At 39.0% G+C, this 15466-nt stretch overlaps 1 protein-coding gene across 1 annotated transcript in view; it reads right to left on the bottom strand.

Annotated features, from left to right (window-relative positions):
• The window catches only part of LOC125453048 (relaxin receptor 2-like), a 124613-nt gene that overhangs the window by 8613 nt on the left and 100534 nt on the right, over positions 1-15466 (bottom strand). Inside the window, exons 16-17 of the mRNA XM_048532098.1 lie at positions 14124-14534; positions 6648-6866 (exon numbers count right to left, since the gene is read on the bottom strand). Coding sequence (XP_048388055.1) covers positions 6648-6866; positions 14124-14534 — 630 coding nt within the window. The remainder of the gene's footprint in view (positions 1-6647; positions 6867-14123; positions 14535-15466) is intronic.

Here is a 15466-nt window from a genome sequence, read left to right as displayed (position 1 = left end):
AACACGTACTGCGCACCCCTCAACTGATAAATCAATATTTCTCCATTCTGAACACACTATGAGGAAGCGTGGAGAGTGCAAGGATGCAGAATATAGAGGAGGAGGAAGGTGAAGACTGTTCTATATCAGAGGAGGTGGAGGAGAAGGCGTAAGGAGGAGTACGATCTGTCAAGCATATATGCAGTCGTGCATCTGCCAAAAAAGCTTGCGATGGACTCATCCAGGGCACTATTAAGATAACCTGAAACTTTATTACACAATAATGTAATGAGGAGGCACTGACTACTGCAGGAGTGGGCCCTGATAACATTCTGGAGTAGTACATGATAAAAACAGTACAAATCCATCCACAAGCATTCACCACCTCAACCTCTCCTTCTGTTGCTCAGTGACTGCAGTGGGTATCATTTACAAGACACACTGCAGAAATTCATCAATGAGCTTCCCTACATCATAATGCTTCCTACGCAATGCCTTTTAAATATTTGACCACAATAGTTAGAAGATAAAGGCATCAGTTACTTCCTCTCTAATGGCATTGTGGATCTACCTAAAAGAAATGCACTGCAGCAGTTCAAGAAGGCAAGTTACTATCATCTTGTCAATGGTAATAGTGATGAGTAATAAATACTGGCATAAACAGCAATGCGCACATTCCATGAATGAATATAAAACAAACCTTAATGAATATAAAAGAAAATTCTCAAACTCATTGTCAAATTTCCTCCCTATCAATATCTCCTCTAGCATTACAAAGCACCGAAATATCTGCACCCCTCTCATTCTATCCCTTGTGCATCCTTGATGTTAATCGCTCCACCATTGCCAACCATGCCCTTAATTGCTGAGGCCTTTATTATTAGGAATTTTTTGTTCAGAATTTATTCCTAAATCTCTTCATCTGATCTATCATTTCCCCACTTGAAGACACTTCTTAAAAACTCTCCATTCAACCAAGCTTTTTTTAAATTCATTTATGAGATGTGGGCATTGCTGGTTGGCCAGCATTTATTGCCCATTCCTAGTTACCCTCAACAAAGTTGAGGTAAGCTGCCTTCTTGAACTGCTGCAGTCCACCTGCTGTGGGTTGACCCATAATGTCATTAGGGAGGGAATTCCAGAATTTTGACCCAACAGCAGTGAAGGAATGATGATATATTTCCAAGTCAGGATGATGAGTGGCGTGGAGGAGAACTTGAACTTCATGATGTTCCCATGTACCTTCTGTCCTTTTCCTTCTAGATGAAAGTGGTTGTGGGTTTCAAAGGTGCTGTCTGAGGATCTTTTGTGGATTTCTGCAGTGTATCTTGTTGATAGTACACACTGCTGCTACTCACTGTTGGTAGTGGAGGGATTGGATGCTTGTGGATGTGCCAGTTAAGTGGGCTGCTTTGTCCTGGATGGTGTCAAACTTCTTGAGTGTTGCTAGAGCTGCACTCATCCAGGCAACTGGACAGTATTCCATCACAGCTCTGACTTGTGCCTTGTGGATGCTGGACAGGCTTTGGGAAGTCCGGAGGTTAGTAACTTGCTCCAGTATTCTGGGTCTCTGATTTGCTCTTGTAGTCATTATGCTTATGTGGTTAGTTTAGCTGTGTTTTTGGTCAATGATAAAACCCAGGATATTGGTAGTGGAGTATTCAGTATGGTCATAGCCTGGCATTTGTGTGGCGCAAAAGTTATTGGCCACTTGTCAGCCCAAGCTAGGATATGGTCCAGATCTTGTTATATTTGAACATTGACTGCTTCAGTATCTGAGGAATTGCAAATGGTGCTGATCATCATGCAATCGTTGCCTAGCATTCCCACATCTGACCTTATGATGGAGGGAAGCTCATTGATGAAGCAGGTGAAGATGGTTGGGCCTAGGACACTTCCCAGAGGGATACCTGAGAGATGTTCTGGAGCTAAGATGACTAACCTCCAACAACCATGACCATCTTCCTATGTGTGAGGTATGACTCTAATCACTGGAGAGTTTTCCCCCAAATGCCAATGATTCTAGTGTTGCTCGGGCTCCTTGATGCTGCAATTGGTCAAATGTAGCCTTGATGTTAAGGGTTGTCAATCTCACCTCACCTCTGGAATTCAGTTCTTTTGTCCTTGTTTGAACCAAGGCTGTAATGCATTCAGGTGCTGAGTGGCCTTGGTGAAATCAGAACTGAGCATCACTGAGCAGGTTATTGCTGAGCAGGTGCTGCTTGATAGTACTGTTGATGATACCTTCCATCACTTCACTGATTATTGGCATCAGTGATTGGCTGGGTTGGATTTGTCCTGCTTTTCATATATAGGACATACCTAGGCAATTTTCCACATTGTCAGGTAAATGCAATTGTTGTGACTGCATTGGAAAAGCTTGCCTACGGGAGCAGCAAGTTCTGGAGCACATATCTTCAGTACTATTGCCAAAATGTCGTCAGGCCCATAACTTTTGCGGTATCCAGTGTCTCCAGCCATTTCTTGATATCATGTGGAGTGAATTGAATTGGCTGAAAACTGGTATCTGTAATGCTGGGGACCACTGCAGGAGGCTGAGATGGATGTGGTGGGACTCCAGAGCTTAGATCTGATCCATTGGTCGTGAGATTGCTTAGCCCTGTCTATCACTTGCTGAATAAGCTGTTTGGCATGCAAGTAGTCCTGTTTACAAACAAAAATAAAGTTGCTGGAAAAGCTCAGCAAGTCTGGTAGCATCTGTGAAGGAAAAAAAGAGTTGACGTTTCAGGTCCAGTGACCCTTCCTCAGAACCGGACCCAAAACATTAACTCTTTTTTCCTTCACAGATGCTGCAAGACCTGCTGAGCTTTTCCGGCAAATTTGTTTTTGTTCCTGATTTACAGCATCCGCAGTTCTTTCATTTTTTTTTAAAGTAGCCCTGTTTGGTGGCGTCACCAGGTTGACACCTCATCATTTGGTATATCTGGTGCTGCTCCTGAAATGCCCCCCTGCACTCTCTGATGAACCTGGGTTGATCCCCTGGCTTGCTGATAATTGTTGAGGGGGATATGCTGGGCCGTAACATTAGATTGTGTTGGAGTAGAATTCTGCTGCTGTTGATGGCCCACGTGCCAATTGGATGCCCAGTCTTTAGTTGCTATATCAGTTTGAAGTCTGTCCAATTTAGCACAGTGATAATGTCACACAACATGCTGGAGGTTCGTCTCAGTATGAAGGCAGGACTTTGACTCTACAAGGACTGTGTGGTGGTCAATACTATCACAGACTGATGCATCTGCAGCTGGTAGTTTGGTAAGGATGAGGTCAAATATGCTTTTCCCTCTCGTTGGTTCCCTCACCACTTACCACAGACCCTGTCTAGCAGCAGTATCCTGTAGGACTGAAACAGCTCATACTGCTGCCAACCCACTCTTGGTGGTGGACGTCGAAATCCTCCACCCAGAGTACATTTTGTACTCTTGCCATTTTCAGTGCCGCCTCCAAGTGTTGTTCAACATTGAAGAGTACTGATTCACCAGCTGAGGACACTACGTTTTAATCAGCAGGGGGTTTCTTTGCCCATGTTTAATCTAACGAGGTCTGAAGTCAATGTTGAGGACTCCAAGGACAACTCCCTTCCGATGGTGTATCATGGTGCTGCAACCTGTGCTGGGTCTGTCCTACGTGGGACAAGATGTATCCAGGGATTGTAATGGTGGTGTCAGGGATATTGTCTGTAACATATGGTTCTGTGAGTATGACTATGTCAGGATTTTACTTGACTAGTCTGTGAGAAGGCTGTCCCAATTTTGGCACAAGCTCCCAGAGCTTAGTGAAAAGGACTTTGCAGGATCAATAGGGCTGTGTCTGCTGTTGTCATTTCCAGGGCCTAGGTCGATGTCAGGTGATTCATCTTGTTTCATTTCTTTAAGACTTTGTAGCAATTCATATAACTGAATGGCTTGCTAGGCCATTTTAGAGTCAATCACATTGCTGTGGGTCAGGAGTCACATGTAGGCCAGACCAGGTAAGGATGGCAGATTTCCTTTTCTGAAGCACTTAGTGAACCAGATGGTTTTTCCAACAATGGTTTCGTGGTTGTCAGTAGATTCTCAATTCCAGAGCTTTTCTTATTGAATTCAATTTCTACCATCTGCATTGGTGGGATTTGAACATGGACTGAGTTTTTGGATTAACAGTCCAGTGATAATACCACTAGGTCATTGTCTCCACTAGCTCTTAGTCTCCTGTCCTAATATGTCCTTCTGTGGCCCTCTTCTCAGCCTTTTTTGATAATACTTCTATGAACATCTTACCGTGATAAAGGCACAAACACATTCAAATCCTTGTTCCACTTAATTGTTTTCAGCATTATCTGCTTTTACCGTATTGCATTTATTAGGTGAGCTATGATTTTATTTCATATGACCCCAGATTTGTAAATTGCTTTGAAATATTTCTGAACTGAGCTACATAACTGCAATTTCCTCCATGCACAGGTCTTCAGGCTTCTATTTTGTACTTGTCTCACAATTCCTCAAACCTGAATCATACCTTTTTATTGGCTAAGTCTAAGTTGTGTCATTTATTTGGAAGACTTCCAGTTGAAGCAGTGAATTACATACACTTCACTTAACCTAGTCTGCTACATTCACTGCTCATAATGTGGTCTCCTTTTCAGTGGAGAGTTGAAATGCAGATTGGGTGGCTGCCTTCTGGAGCCCTGCATTTTGTCCATTATAATTACCTTATGCTTGCAGTTGCCTGCTGCTTAAACACACCACAGTGTTTCCTGTCCAACATCTCTCTTGGGCTGCTGCAGTGCTGTAGTGAAACTCAGTGCAAGCTTGAGGACTGCAGCAGCTCATTTTTCACTAGAGGACATTGTAGCCTTCAGGACTCGGTAGAGGTCAATAATTTTAGAACCCAAATACCTCCTCCCATGTCTTTTGCTCACTCCAAAACTGAGGTTCTGACATGACATGGATTGCTTTCAGCCTTAGAAAATTGCTAGAGAGAGAAATTGAGTCAATAGTTGGGGAATATGTTTGTTGTAGAGGCTAAAGTCTATAACTTTGTAGCTTGCAGCATTTAATTCAAGGAAACTTCTGTTATACAGTATGGAATGTCAGGACTGAGTACAGAGACAGTGGAAATGATGGTTGTGAGGTATAGCTCATACTGTCACCTTACATGTAAAATGTAATTTGCATATCAGATTATTGAGATAAAGATCCTATATGTGAAATATTGGGGACCACAGATGGATCATTTGAGGGCATCAAAGATTATAGGGGGGAGCTGAAAGAGACACCATTGCAGATGATACTGTGGCTAAGAATGAAATCATCTAAATATGTCAGACAGCTCAGCTGGAATAAAAGGTTGAGTTATCCAGTCTCTGTGGTGGCGAGTTTGGAGATGGATGGAGGCCAACAAAACAGCAAAGTCTTTCCCTGGAGTGGGATGGGAAACAAGTTGGATTGCCCTACACAGAGATATGTGGGCTATATGAAGGGTCTTTTTCCATGCTGTATGACTCAAAATAAATAAAAACTCTTGAAAAATTGGCTCTAGTTCTGTTCTTCAGCAGTTGTCCCTCTGAAATAAAACAATTGGATCTGTGATAGGATACACGCAGCAGAGTTTTATATGAGCTAGTTTACACTTTTGAAGGTAAAAGCTAATGGTCAAGACCAGGATGTGTTAAAGGCATGGATGAGACTTTCACCAGCAGCTGAGGTGAAGCAAGGACAGAAGTAGGGAATATGATAGAGATAGAAGTATGGTACTGTCATAGAATTTGGGTTAGAAACTCACCTCAAGAGTTGCACACAGTATGGTAAAATGGTTGAGGGGAAAGAATAGAATCTACATAGAGCACATTGTTTGTTTCGACCAATCCACAGCAACCGTATCATGTGAATATTCATTATCCTGTTCCTGCTATGCATGACATTGACAAAGTTTATTGATTGATAAACAATCTCTGGTACTAAACCATGTTCTAAATCTAACATGTAGCATACCTGTATGAAATGTTGAATATCAGAAATGCAAGGATTTGTTCTAAAATAGGCTTAGTTGGTGTTCTAGTCCAATGATGGCTAATTGTTTATTGTGATGTTAAATCTTAGCAATTTTCAGTTCATCTTTAGATAGCTTGATAATCTAAATAAACAAGCTGATTTTGTAAATTTTCATCTGCTGCGTGTTGTTCTGCAGAGAACAGTGTCTAAAGAATACACTTCATTAAATGTCAAGTGTGACATTATTCCTATTCATTTTCCATATATCTGTAAAGAAAATGTTCTTAAAAATTGTAAATTTTAGGAAATGCTGTGATACTGGTTGTCCTTAATCCCTTTCTCTCCTTTGGCTTTGTCTTTTTACTTCTAACTTTCATTTTAAACTTCATTTTGACTTAATCTAGTCTCAATCCTTCTTTTTTTCTAACCCCATTGAAACATAATATATTGCTTCATGTTCAATGTTGAAATCCAGAAACATTGAAAATTGACAGTGCTTAGTGCGCTGATAGAATTCTGCATCCATAGATTGGCTTCTAAACTAACCACTAAACCAGAAATACCAGCAGGCAAATGTAGAAAATTATGTGATCAAGAAAACACAACTTATTTTTTATATAACAAACAAAATATTGTATTTTTTTAAAGGAAAGAAACAGCAACGACAGCATTAGATACCTGGAATCTCCACCTGATTCAATGAAAGGACTTTTAAGAGAAAAATTGGAATCCAGCAAAGTGCATCAGAAAGCACTATGAAGAAAAATCTGTAAGCCACTGCAACCTCACTTCGAATGTGACTTTTCATTTCAGGTGTCTGAATTCCACTTTTGTGAATGGAATAAAACATGCTTGAATAAGAGAAGACAATTATGATGAAGGCAATCAGGTTCAAACCTATCAGAAAAGAAAAAGGAATGTTGCGTAAGTTGATCTCTAAAGGAATATTGATGATTATATCTATTTTATCTTTCTCCCATTTGTTGGTTGTTATACATTCAAAACACAAGCAAGTGATCTATTCCCAAGCCCTTTGTATTGTTGCTGTTACAGGTAGCACAATAATATAATTTACATCTCGGTAATCATTTGTGGTTCCTGTTGATCCCCATCCCCTTAATCAGGCGCACTGTTGTATCAGGCTGCCGAATGGAGATAGGTTGATCGAGCTCACCAGACTTGTCAGGCAGGTCTTTGCAAGGATTGGAGGGATTCAGTGCTGGGGGCCAGGGGATCTCTTGCTGCAAGGGCAAACTTGCATGAACAATAAGTTCCCAATCAAGAGGGAACTCATCTCAAAGTATCAGAGAAGTCATCAATTTATGTCTCCCTCTCCTGCTGGTGCCATCTCAGTAATGGCAAGATGAGACTCAGTTAGTCTCTGAGTGAGAAGTTTGTTCTTGATCTTCTCATTCCTGCCTTAATTGAGTGGGAATTCCCTGTCAATTCTACAGCAATCAGCAAAAATTACTGAATGGCATTGCCAAGCATCCTAGAAATTTCACATGCTCAGATCACAACATTCAAACTCAGTTTACAAAATTACAGGTTAGGACAAAACTATAAAGTGGCTTTTGAAAAATGCTGACAATTCACGATATTAAATAAAATTTAATTTAATTTAACTTAATTTAGTTATGTTCTTGTGCAATGTAGATATTTTTAAAATTTGGAAACTTTATTTTAATTCTTGTCTTACAGATATTAAGCCAGAATGCATCTCCCATATTGGCTGGATGTAAAAGATCTAATGGCATTAAGCAAATAACAGGAAAGAGGCACCTTGTTGTCCTGGTCAAATTCTAACCTCAACCACCATCATTATTTAACCATTCACCTTATTGCTGTTCACGGTATCTTGCAATATGTAAATCAGCATGGTTATCATCCACTAAATTTAGCCCCCTATGGATTTCCCATTTTAAGAAGACATCTAATTCTTATAAACACTAATGGATATTGGCCCAACTTGTTCAACCTTTCCTTATAAAATTAACTGTTCATCACTGGAATGATTGATTGACCCTTCTCTGAACTACTTTTAATGCAATTATATTTTTCTGTTTTCATTAAGGAGATCAAAACAGTTGGCAGTACTCTAGGTGTGGTCTCACCAAGGCCTGTACAGTTAGCCTTCCACCATCATAATTATTGTATTAATTTATTTATTCCATTCTGCTTTCAATAAACACCAACATTGAATTTGCCTTCCTAATCGCTTGCTAGATTTGCATACTTAAATTTTTGTGATTCATGTACCAGCACAACCTGATATTTCTGTATCATTAAGTTTTGTAATCTCACTTTTTCTAAACAGCAAGTTGCTTTCCTATTTTTTTTTCTGCAAGATGGACTAATTCACATTTTCCCATATTGTACTTCAAATCAACTAAATTTTGCCCACCTACTGTCTGTTTAATTCATTCACAGGATATGAGCATCACTGACTAGATCAGCATTTATTATACATCCCTGATTGCCCAGAGGACAGGTAAGAGTCAACCATGTTGCTATGGGTCTGGAGTCACATGTAGACCAGATCAGGTAAGGCTGGCAGTTTCCTTCCCTAAAGGACATTAGTGAACCAGCTGGGTTTTTCCAACAGTCAACAATGGTTTCATGGTCATCATTAGACTTTAATCCTAACCTATATTTTGGCTGCATTTGCTGTCACCAGTCTATGTGCACTCCTTCCAGGGAGCATTCCCTCCATTTCTGTTCTTCTGATCCCCATTTCAAAAGCACGTGTTTTCCTGACTATTTGCATATGACATGACATGTAAACTCTGTGTGAATTGGTATTTGAACCCAGGTCCCCAGAGCATTACCTGGTCTCCAGATTAGTAGTTTTTTGATAGTACCATTAGGGCATCACCTTTCCAAAATGTAACAGGTCTCTATACCTTTGCAGGCTCTCTGCCTTCTCTTAACAATATAATTTCATATCTATCTTTATGTCATTGGCAAATCTGACTAATACAAGTTCAGTCCCTTATTTCAAGTCACTGCTATAGGTTGCAAATAGTTTTGGCCCCAGCACTGATTTCTGTGGTACTTCGCTTGTTACTGTTTGCCGATCTGAAAAAAATCCATTTATTCCTACTTTGCTTCATGTTAGTTAGTCAATCATTTATTCATGCTGATATGTTATCCCTGTACATCATTGCTCTTATCTTGTGCAGTAGTCTTTGACGCAGCATCTCATCAAATGCCTTCCTGAAATTGAGTACACCACACATACAAGTTTCCTTTCATCCGGCTTACCTGTTACTTCCCTACAAAACTAAAACATTAGTTAAACATTATTTTATTTTCACAAAGTTATGTTGACTCTGACCAACATCAGTTTTACTTGCTATTCTATTTAAATATCTGTGGAAACTTTTGTTTCTATTTTACTACCTAACTTGATCATACACTATCCCTTCTTTTAGTCATTCTTCAAAATCTGATGATTTTTAATGACTTACTACTAATACTTGTGTGTTTGTAAATTTTTCTTTCAATTTGATATTATCCTTACCTTCCTTGTTCAGCCATGGGTTGATGCATTTCTGTCAAAGAATCTCTTTTTCTCACTGGGATTAATTTTTGCTGAGAGCCATTATGTATCTCCTTAAAGGTTTGCTGTTGCATCTCTATTTCCTACCATTTAACCTAGGTTGCCAGTTCATCAAAGCTAGTTTGGTCTTCGTAACCTTATCTTTATTCAGGAATCAAAATATTAGCTTTCACCCCACACTTCTCCTTTTCAAATTCTTTATGAAATTCTATTGTGTTGTGATTGTTGTTGCCTGGAGGCAAATTTATCATGAGATTATAGATTAATCTTGAGGCCATGATCATTCTCAGATCTAGAATAGCCTCATCCTTCTTTTCCTGTAGAAAGTACGGCTCTTAAAAATTGTCCTGAATATATTTTAATCACCCATTTTCTGGGCTACATTTGCCAATCTATTTCACTTAACCTACATGTAGATTAAATGTCATCCATGATTATTATAGCACCTTTCTTAAGACCCCAATTTATTTCTTCCTGAAAACTCTGACCTAAAGTGTAACCATTATTAGGGAACCTATAAGCTATAAACAACGGAGGTCAGTTAGCTCAGTCGGTTGGATAGCTAGTTTGTGATGCAGCATGATACCAACAGCATGGGTTCAATTACCACACCAGCTTCTCAGCCTCACACCTGACCTGAGGCATTGTGACCTTTATGTTCAATTCATCACCAGTCATAGCTGTCTGACGAAAGAGCAGGGCTGTGGTCTTCTCGGACTAAAATGACTTTACTGACCAACAAAACTCCTAACATGATGTTACCTTTCTTGTTTCTTAACTCTGTCAAAATTGATCCTACATCTTGCTCTTGCAAACTAATGACACTGCTAATTATGTACTAATGACATCGTAAATGAACAGGGCTACCCAATTACTTTTTCCTAATTTCCTATCTTTTCAAAATATAAAATACTCGTTAATGCTCAGGTCCCAGTCTTGATCTCCCTGTAACTATGGCTTTGAGGCCATAAGTATTTATTTCTGTTCTTGTCAACAATTCATCCATTTTGATATAAATGCCGCATGCATACAAAATGATGCAAAACTTTTGGGTGGCATCTTCCCAGCCCCTGGCCACTGTGAGAATTAGTGAGAGGAGGAAAAATTACATGAGTTCAACGATGTGGAGTTTCCTGGCATCATGAGCAAAACGTCCTGTTTTCCAACTGTACTGATTAAGAGGTTGATTTTCATGCATAAGCATGCATTGACTTCCTCATTATTAGATCATCTCACCTCGATAATATGCAGTTTCTCATTTTTCCACTCCTTCTCCCCCAAGTTCTGGTGCCAGCATCCCAAAATGCATTTCTTCAAAACTTGTCTTTGAACCACCTAGTTATCTACTCTTAGTTACCTTATGCCAATTTTCCTGTGGCTGATATTATCATCTGGCAGTACAGAATTTAAGAGTATTGCTGAAGAAAGGACACACTTCACTGAGTGAAAGCAAGAACTGCAGATGCTGGAGTCAGAGACAACACAGTATGGAGCTGGAGGAACACAGCAAATCAGGCATCATTAGAGGAGCAGAAAAGTGGACATTTCATGTCAACTGTCCTGCTGCTCTTATGTTGCCTGACTTGCTATGTTCCTCCAGCTCGTTACTGTGTTGTGTCACACAGTTCATTGAAGCCTTTTGCCGTGCACTTATTAGGATATTCACAAAAAATATCACTGTAAAGGTGAACATGTGTATACTGTATGAGAACAGATAGTTAACTTGTGGGCAAATGGACTCTGATTGGTAGAGGAATTGCCATGGGAAATGCACCTGTTAGATGATGACTGTCATGCTTTATTCAATTTAAATCACATATGTTCATGCTGATCATCAAGAAATTGCACTGAGGAATGAAACTGAAAATGGCTATTGCCTACTGTATTCAGTGAAATAGGCTCAGGTGTGTACATACTATTTGTACCTGCAAAGAATAGGGTCCTGTGTATTAATATATGTAGCTTCTAGTATGTGCAAGAATGTCATACTGCAAGCCTGATTGATAATATTAAATTGGCTGTCAGTGCACTCAGAATTATTTAATATATGTTGTGCAATTGCAGAATTATTTCTAACGTTGGGCACTGTTTAGAGTTTTGCAGACACAAAATGGTTGAGTATGGTCAGTACCAGGCATGCTTTGGACTCTGAAGGGTCATGCTGTTTGATTTGCTGCACCAAACTTTAGGATTTGGGTCTTTATACCTAGCATCACACAGACACTGAAATTCATTTACAACATTACTCATTTTTGTGACAGGTAAAACATCTATACTTCCCACCCTCTCCTGCCCTGGTTATTCTGTTTTCCGTCCTCTTTCATGGGCAGAAGATACAATAATTTGAAAACACATACCAACTGATTTAAGAACAGCTTCTTCTCTGCTGTTATCAGGCTTGGGAATGGACCCCTCATTTTTTGTGTTGATCTTTCTTTGCACATTCACTACAGCTGTAACACTATATTCTACATTCTGTTCTATTACCCTGATGTACTTATGTAAGGTATGATTTGTCTGGTTAGCACCCAAAACAGTACTTTTCACTGTAACTTGGTACATGTGACCATAATAAATCAAATTAAACAAATCAAATTTTTTGGCTTCATGGCAGCATTCTTTGAGTAGCAAATACCACTTGTGTTATGACTGCATAATATTAATGTTAAACAGTTAGCTTCATCTGTTGCTCAAAGTTTTGAGATATCTTATTCTTTGCAGACAATCTGGAGTAAACTGGGCAGTTTTCAGGCCTGAACATGGCAGTCATAGGCCCATTCACATGTTTGCGTGATATATCATGAGAAATTAGCTGATCAGGTAGCCATTATCTCACAAAATGGCTTTCAGGCATCCTATTTCAAAATCAAGATTGTAGCATAATTCAATGATTTATGTCCCATTTACAAAGTTGCAAATAAGGTGAATATGCACCAGATGGAAATGTACGAATTCCATGCATACATTTCCCAGTAAACGTAAACTTATGGTTGACACAACCCCAGGCAGATTTCACAGTGTTTCTTGCTACTATTATGCACTAACAACATGAATGATTTGCCACTTACAGGATAGGTACAGACCAATACCAACCTGCCCATGCTTGCAAAACCCTAAATGCAGTGTCTGGATGCAATTCTGTGATTGGACAAGATTTACAATATAATGCAGAGTGTACTAAGTGTTATATTGACAGCCAAGCAAGATTGTAAGTTGTGCTCTCAGTGTGGCATCCTTGCCCTGCTGGAAAATACACAAATTAATACACAGGATCCTGTTCTTTGCAGACAGAAAGAACATGAATACATACTGAGCCTGTTTTAAATGAACAAAACAGGACCAATTCCTCAGAGAAAAGCCTTAATCAATCATAGTCAACACCTGGTTTAAATTTAAACAAACTTGGCAGAAAATAATTAATCATTATCTAACTAATGCATTCTTTGTGACAACATCCCTACCAAACAGAATGCAATTGCCAACTGGTCAGCTGTCTGTTCTCATACAATTTTTTGTTCATTTGTTCACTTCACAACAGCATTGTGAATGATGGAGCTTTCTGGGCACGAACATTGTAGTTTTAGCTTTGAGGAAGGGTCTTTCAACCTGAAAAGTTAACTCTGATTTCTCTCCACAAATGCTGTCAGACCAGCTGTGCTTTTCCAGCAACTTCTGTTTTTGTTTCTGATTTACAGTATCTGCAGCTCTTCGTTTTTTTTTCTGTAGTTTTATTCCTTTCCCTGTCACGAAATGATGATATTTTGTTTTACAGGACAAAATGCCAAGCAATTTCAAATCTATGTCTCCTTGTAGAAAAATGAAGAAGTGTTAAACACCAACATTTATATTGTTTGAAATGTACTTTGGTAAGAAAGTTAGATCTATGCAACAGTCAAGGCATCATTTTTACGATTGAAAAAGAATCGGAAAACACCTTTATAATCAAATTTTAACAATCTGAATGTTTTATTGCTTTCATTAGAAATAGTTCTACTTAGTGCAATGTTATTTATTCATCTTCCTTTAATCTCTTCTAAGATGAGGGAAATTTCAGATGAATACTTTAAGGCTCAGTTGTTTTTCTGTTAAGGAAAAAGCCCTTGAATTTATATAGCTCCCTTTACTTCTTGGAGAGATCTCAAAATACACTGTAGACAAGTACAAAAGCCAATTTGTGTACATCAAAATCTCACAAGCATAACTGAGACAAATCACTCGATAATCGGTTTCAGTGGTATTACTTAAGAGATAAATGGTGGCTAGGACACCCAGAGAACTCCCATACACTTCCTCCAACAGCGTCACAATAAATTATCTCCGAAAAGGCAAACAGGGCATATTTTTCAGTAACAACACCTTTGACATTGCAGCATAGTTTCAAAGTTAGCTCCAAAGTTGCTTAGCAGGTGTAAGATGTTATTTCTCCCTTTTCCTTATTATTTGATATGAAAAGTAGCATACTGTCCAAATGATGGATTTATCAGGTGCAACTGTATCTGTGTTTGAGAATCTTTGCTTGTGCTTTGCAAATTTTGGTGGTTGTAATGTTTCTACAGTTCTGAACAAAGTATAATAATTAATAAAAAACATACCAAGGAATATTCCAATAGAATAGCCTTTCGCAGCATCCTTTTCAACTTGATCTGCATGAAGAGGAAAACAAACGCCATTTCTTCCATAGTAGTTCCCAAATGTATCTTCATTCCAGAGAGGAATTAAAGCAATAGCGAATCCGATAAGCCAAATTGTAATGTGTATTACCAAAGTCTGGTGCTTTCCTGGTTTGATATTACTGAATGGAAAAACAATGACAATATACTTCTCCAGACTCAGATATGTCAATAAGAGAACTGAGACTTCAGTAGAAAGCATGGCTAGAAATCCTATCATTCGACATTGGATACTTTCCATCCAAAGTTGTGCATGTCTGTTGTACTCCCCACGATATTTGACATCAAAAATTCCAACGAAAAATAGATATACTCCCATCAGACAATCAGCACCTTTTATATAAAAAAGGGACATATATATGTTTCAAACAGAAAATATTTGTAATTTGTAGCAATATCATTAGGTACAAGCTTTGTTAAAGGAATTGTGCTTAATGCGTTTGCTACCTATATCTTGCATCTGACAACAACTGTTCCTTTAGCACAAAATGAAGAACAAAAAATTCTCACTATATATTGTGCAAAATCAGGAATGGGCCTAAACCATCACTTTTGGTCCTAAAAACTGGCAAGTCTAGCTAAGATTATCCTTGGGGGTGTTGGGGTGGCGTGGGGGGGAAGAGGAGCAGTGTAAGGTATCTGAAATATTTGAGCAACAGATGAAGCTAGTTATTATGCAGTAGCAACATGAACGATGTTCACCATGAATAGGATGCTGCCATTAAGCCAAAAATACATTCCGCTCATATCCAAAATAAGAAATGTCATGTATAAATTTCAGTGCATGTACGATTCTCACTACATGCCAAACACTGGCAGATCATATGTAACAGCATGTGCCTTTGGCTGTTACAACAACAATGTATTGACTGCACCCAACCAGGATTGCAAAATACAGTGCCCAACATTGAATGTGATTCCATGATTGGACATTTCTAAATAATTCCAAGTGTGCTAAGAATTACTGTAACAACCAATTTGAGATTATCAATCATGTTCACACAGTGGGTTACACTTAACATATACTAGAAGCCATGTATGTTAATGAACAAGGCCCTGTTTGTGCAGACAGTTCACAATAAACAACTGCACCACCCAGCACAAACCATTTCAACTTCCCCTCCCATTCCTTAGACGACATGTCCATCCTGGGCCTCCTGTAGTGCCATAATGATGCCACCCGTAGGTTGCAGGAACAGCAACTCATATTCCGCTTGGGAACCCTGCAGCCCAATGGTATCAATGTGGATTTCACCAGCTTCAAA

Source organism: Stegostoma tigrinum, chromosome 6 (assembly GCF_030684315.1).
Source record: "Stegostoma tigrinum isolate sSteTig4 chromosome 6, sSteTig4.hap1, whole genome shotgun sequence".
In the NCBI taxonomy this organism is placed as follows: domain Eukaryota; kingdom Metazoa; phylum Chordata; class Chondrichthyes; order Orectolobiformes; family Stegostomatidae; genus Stegostoma; species Stegostoma tigrinum.
This window is presented reverse-complemented; position numbering and strand designations above follow the sequence as displayed.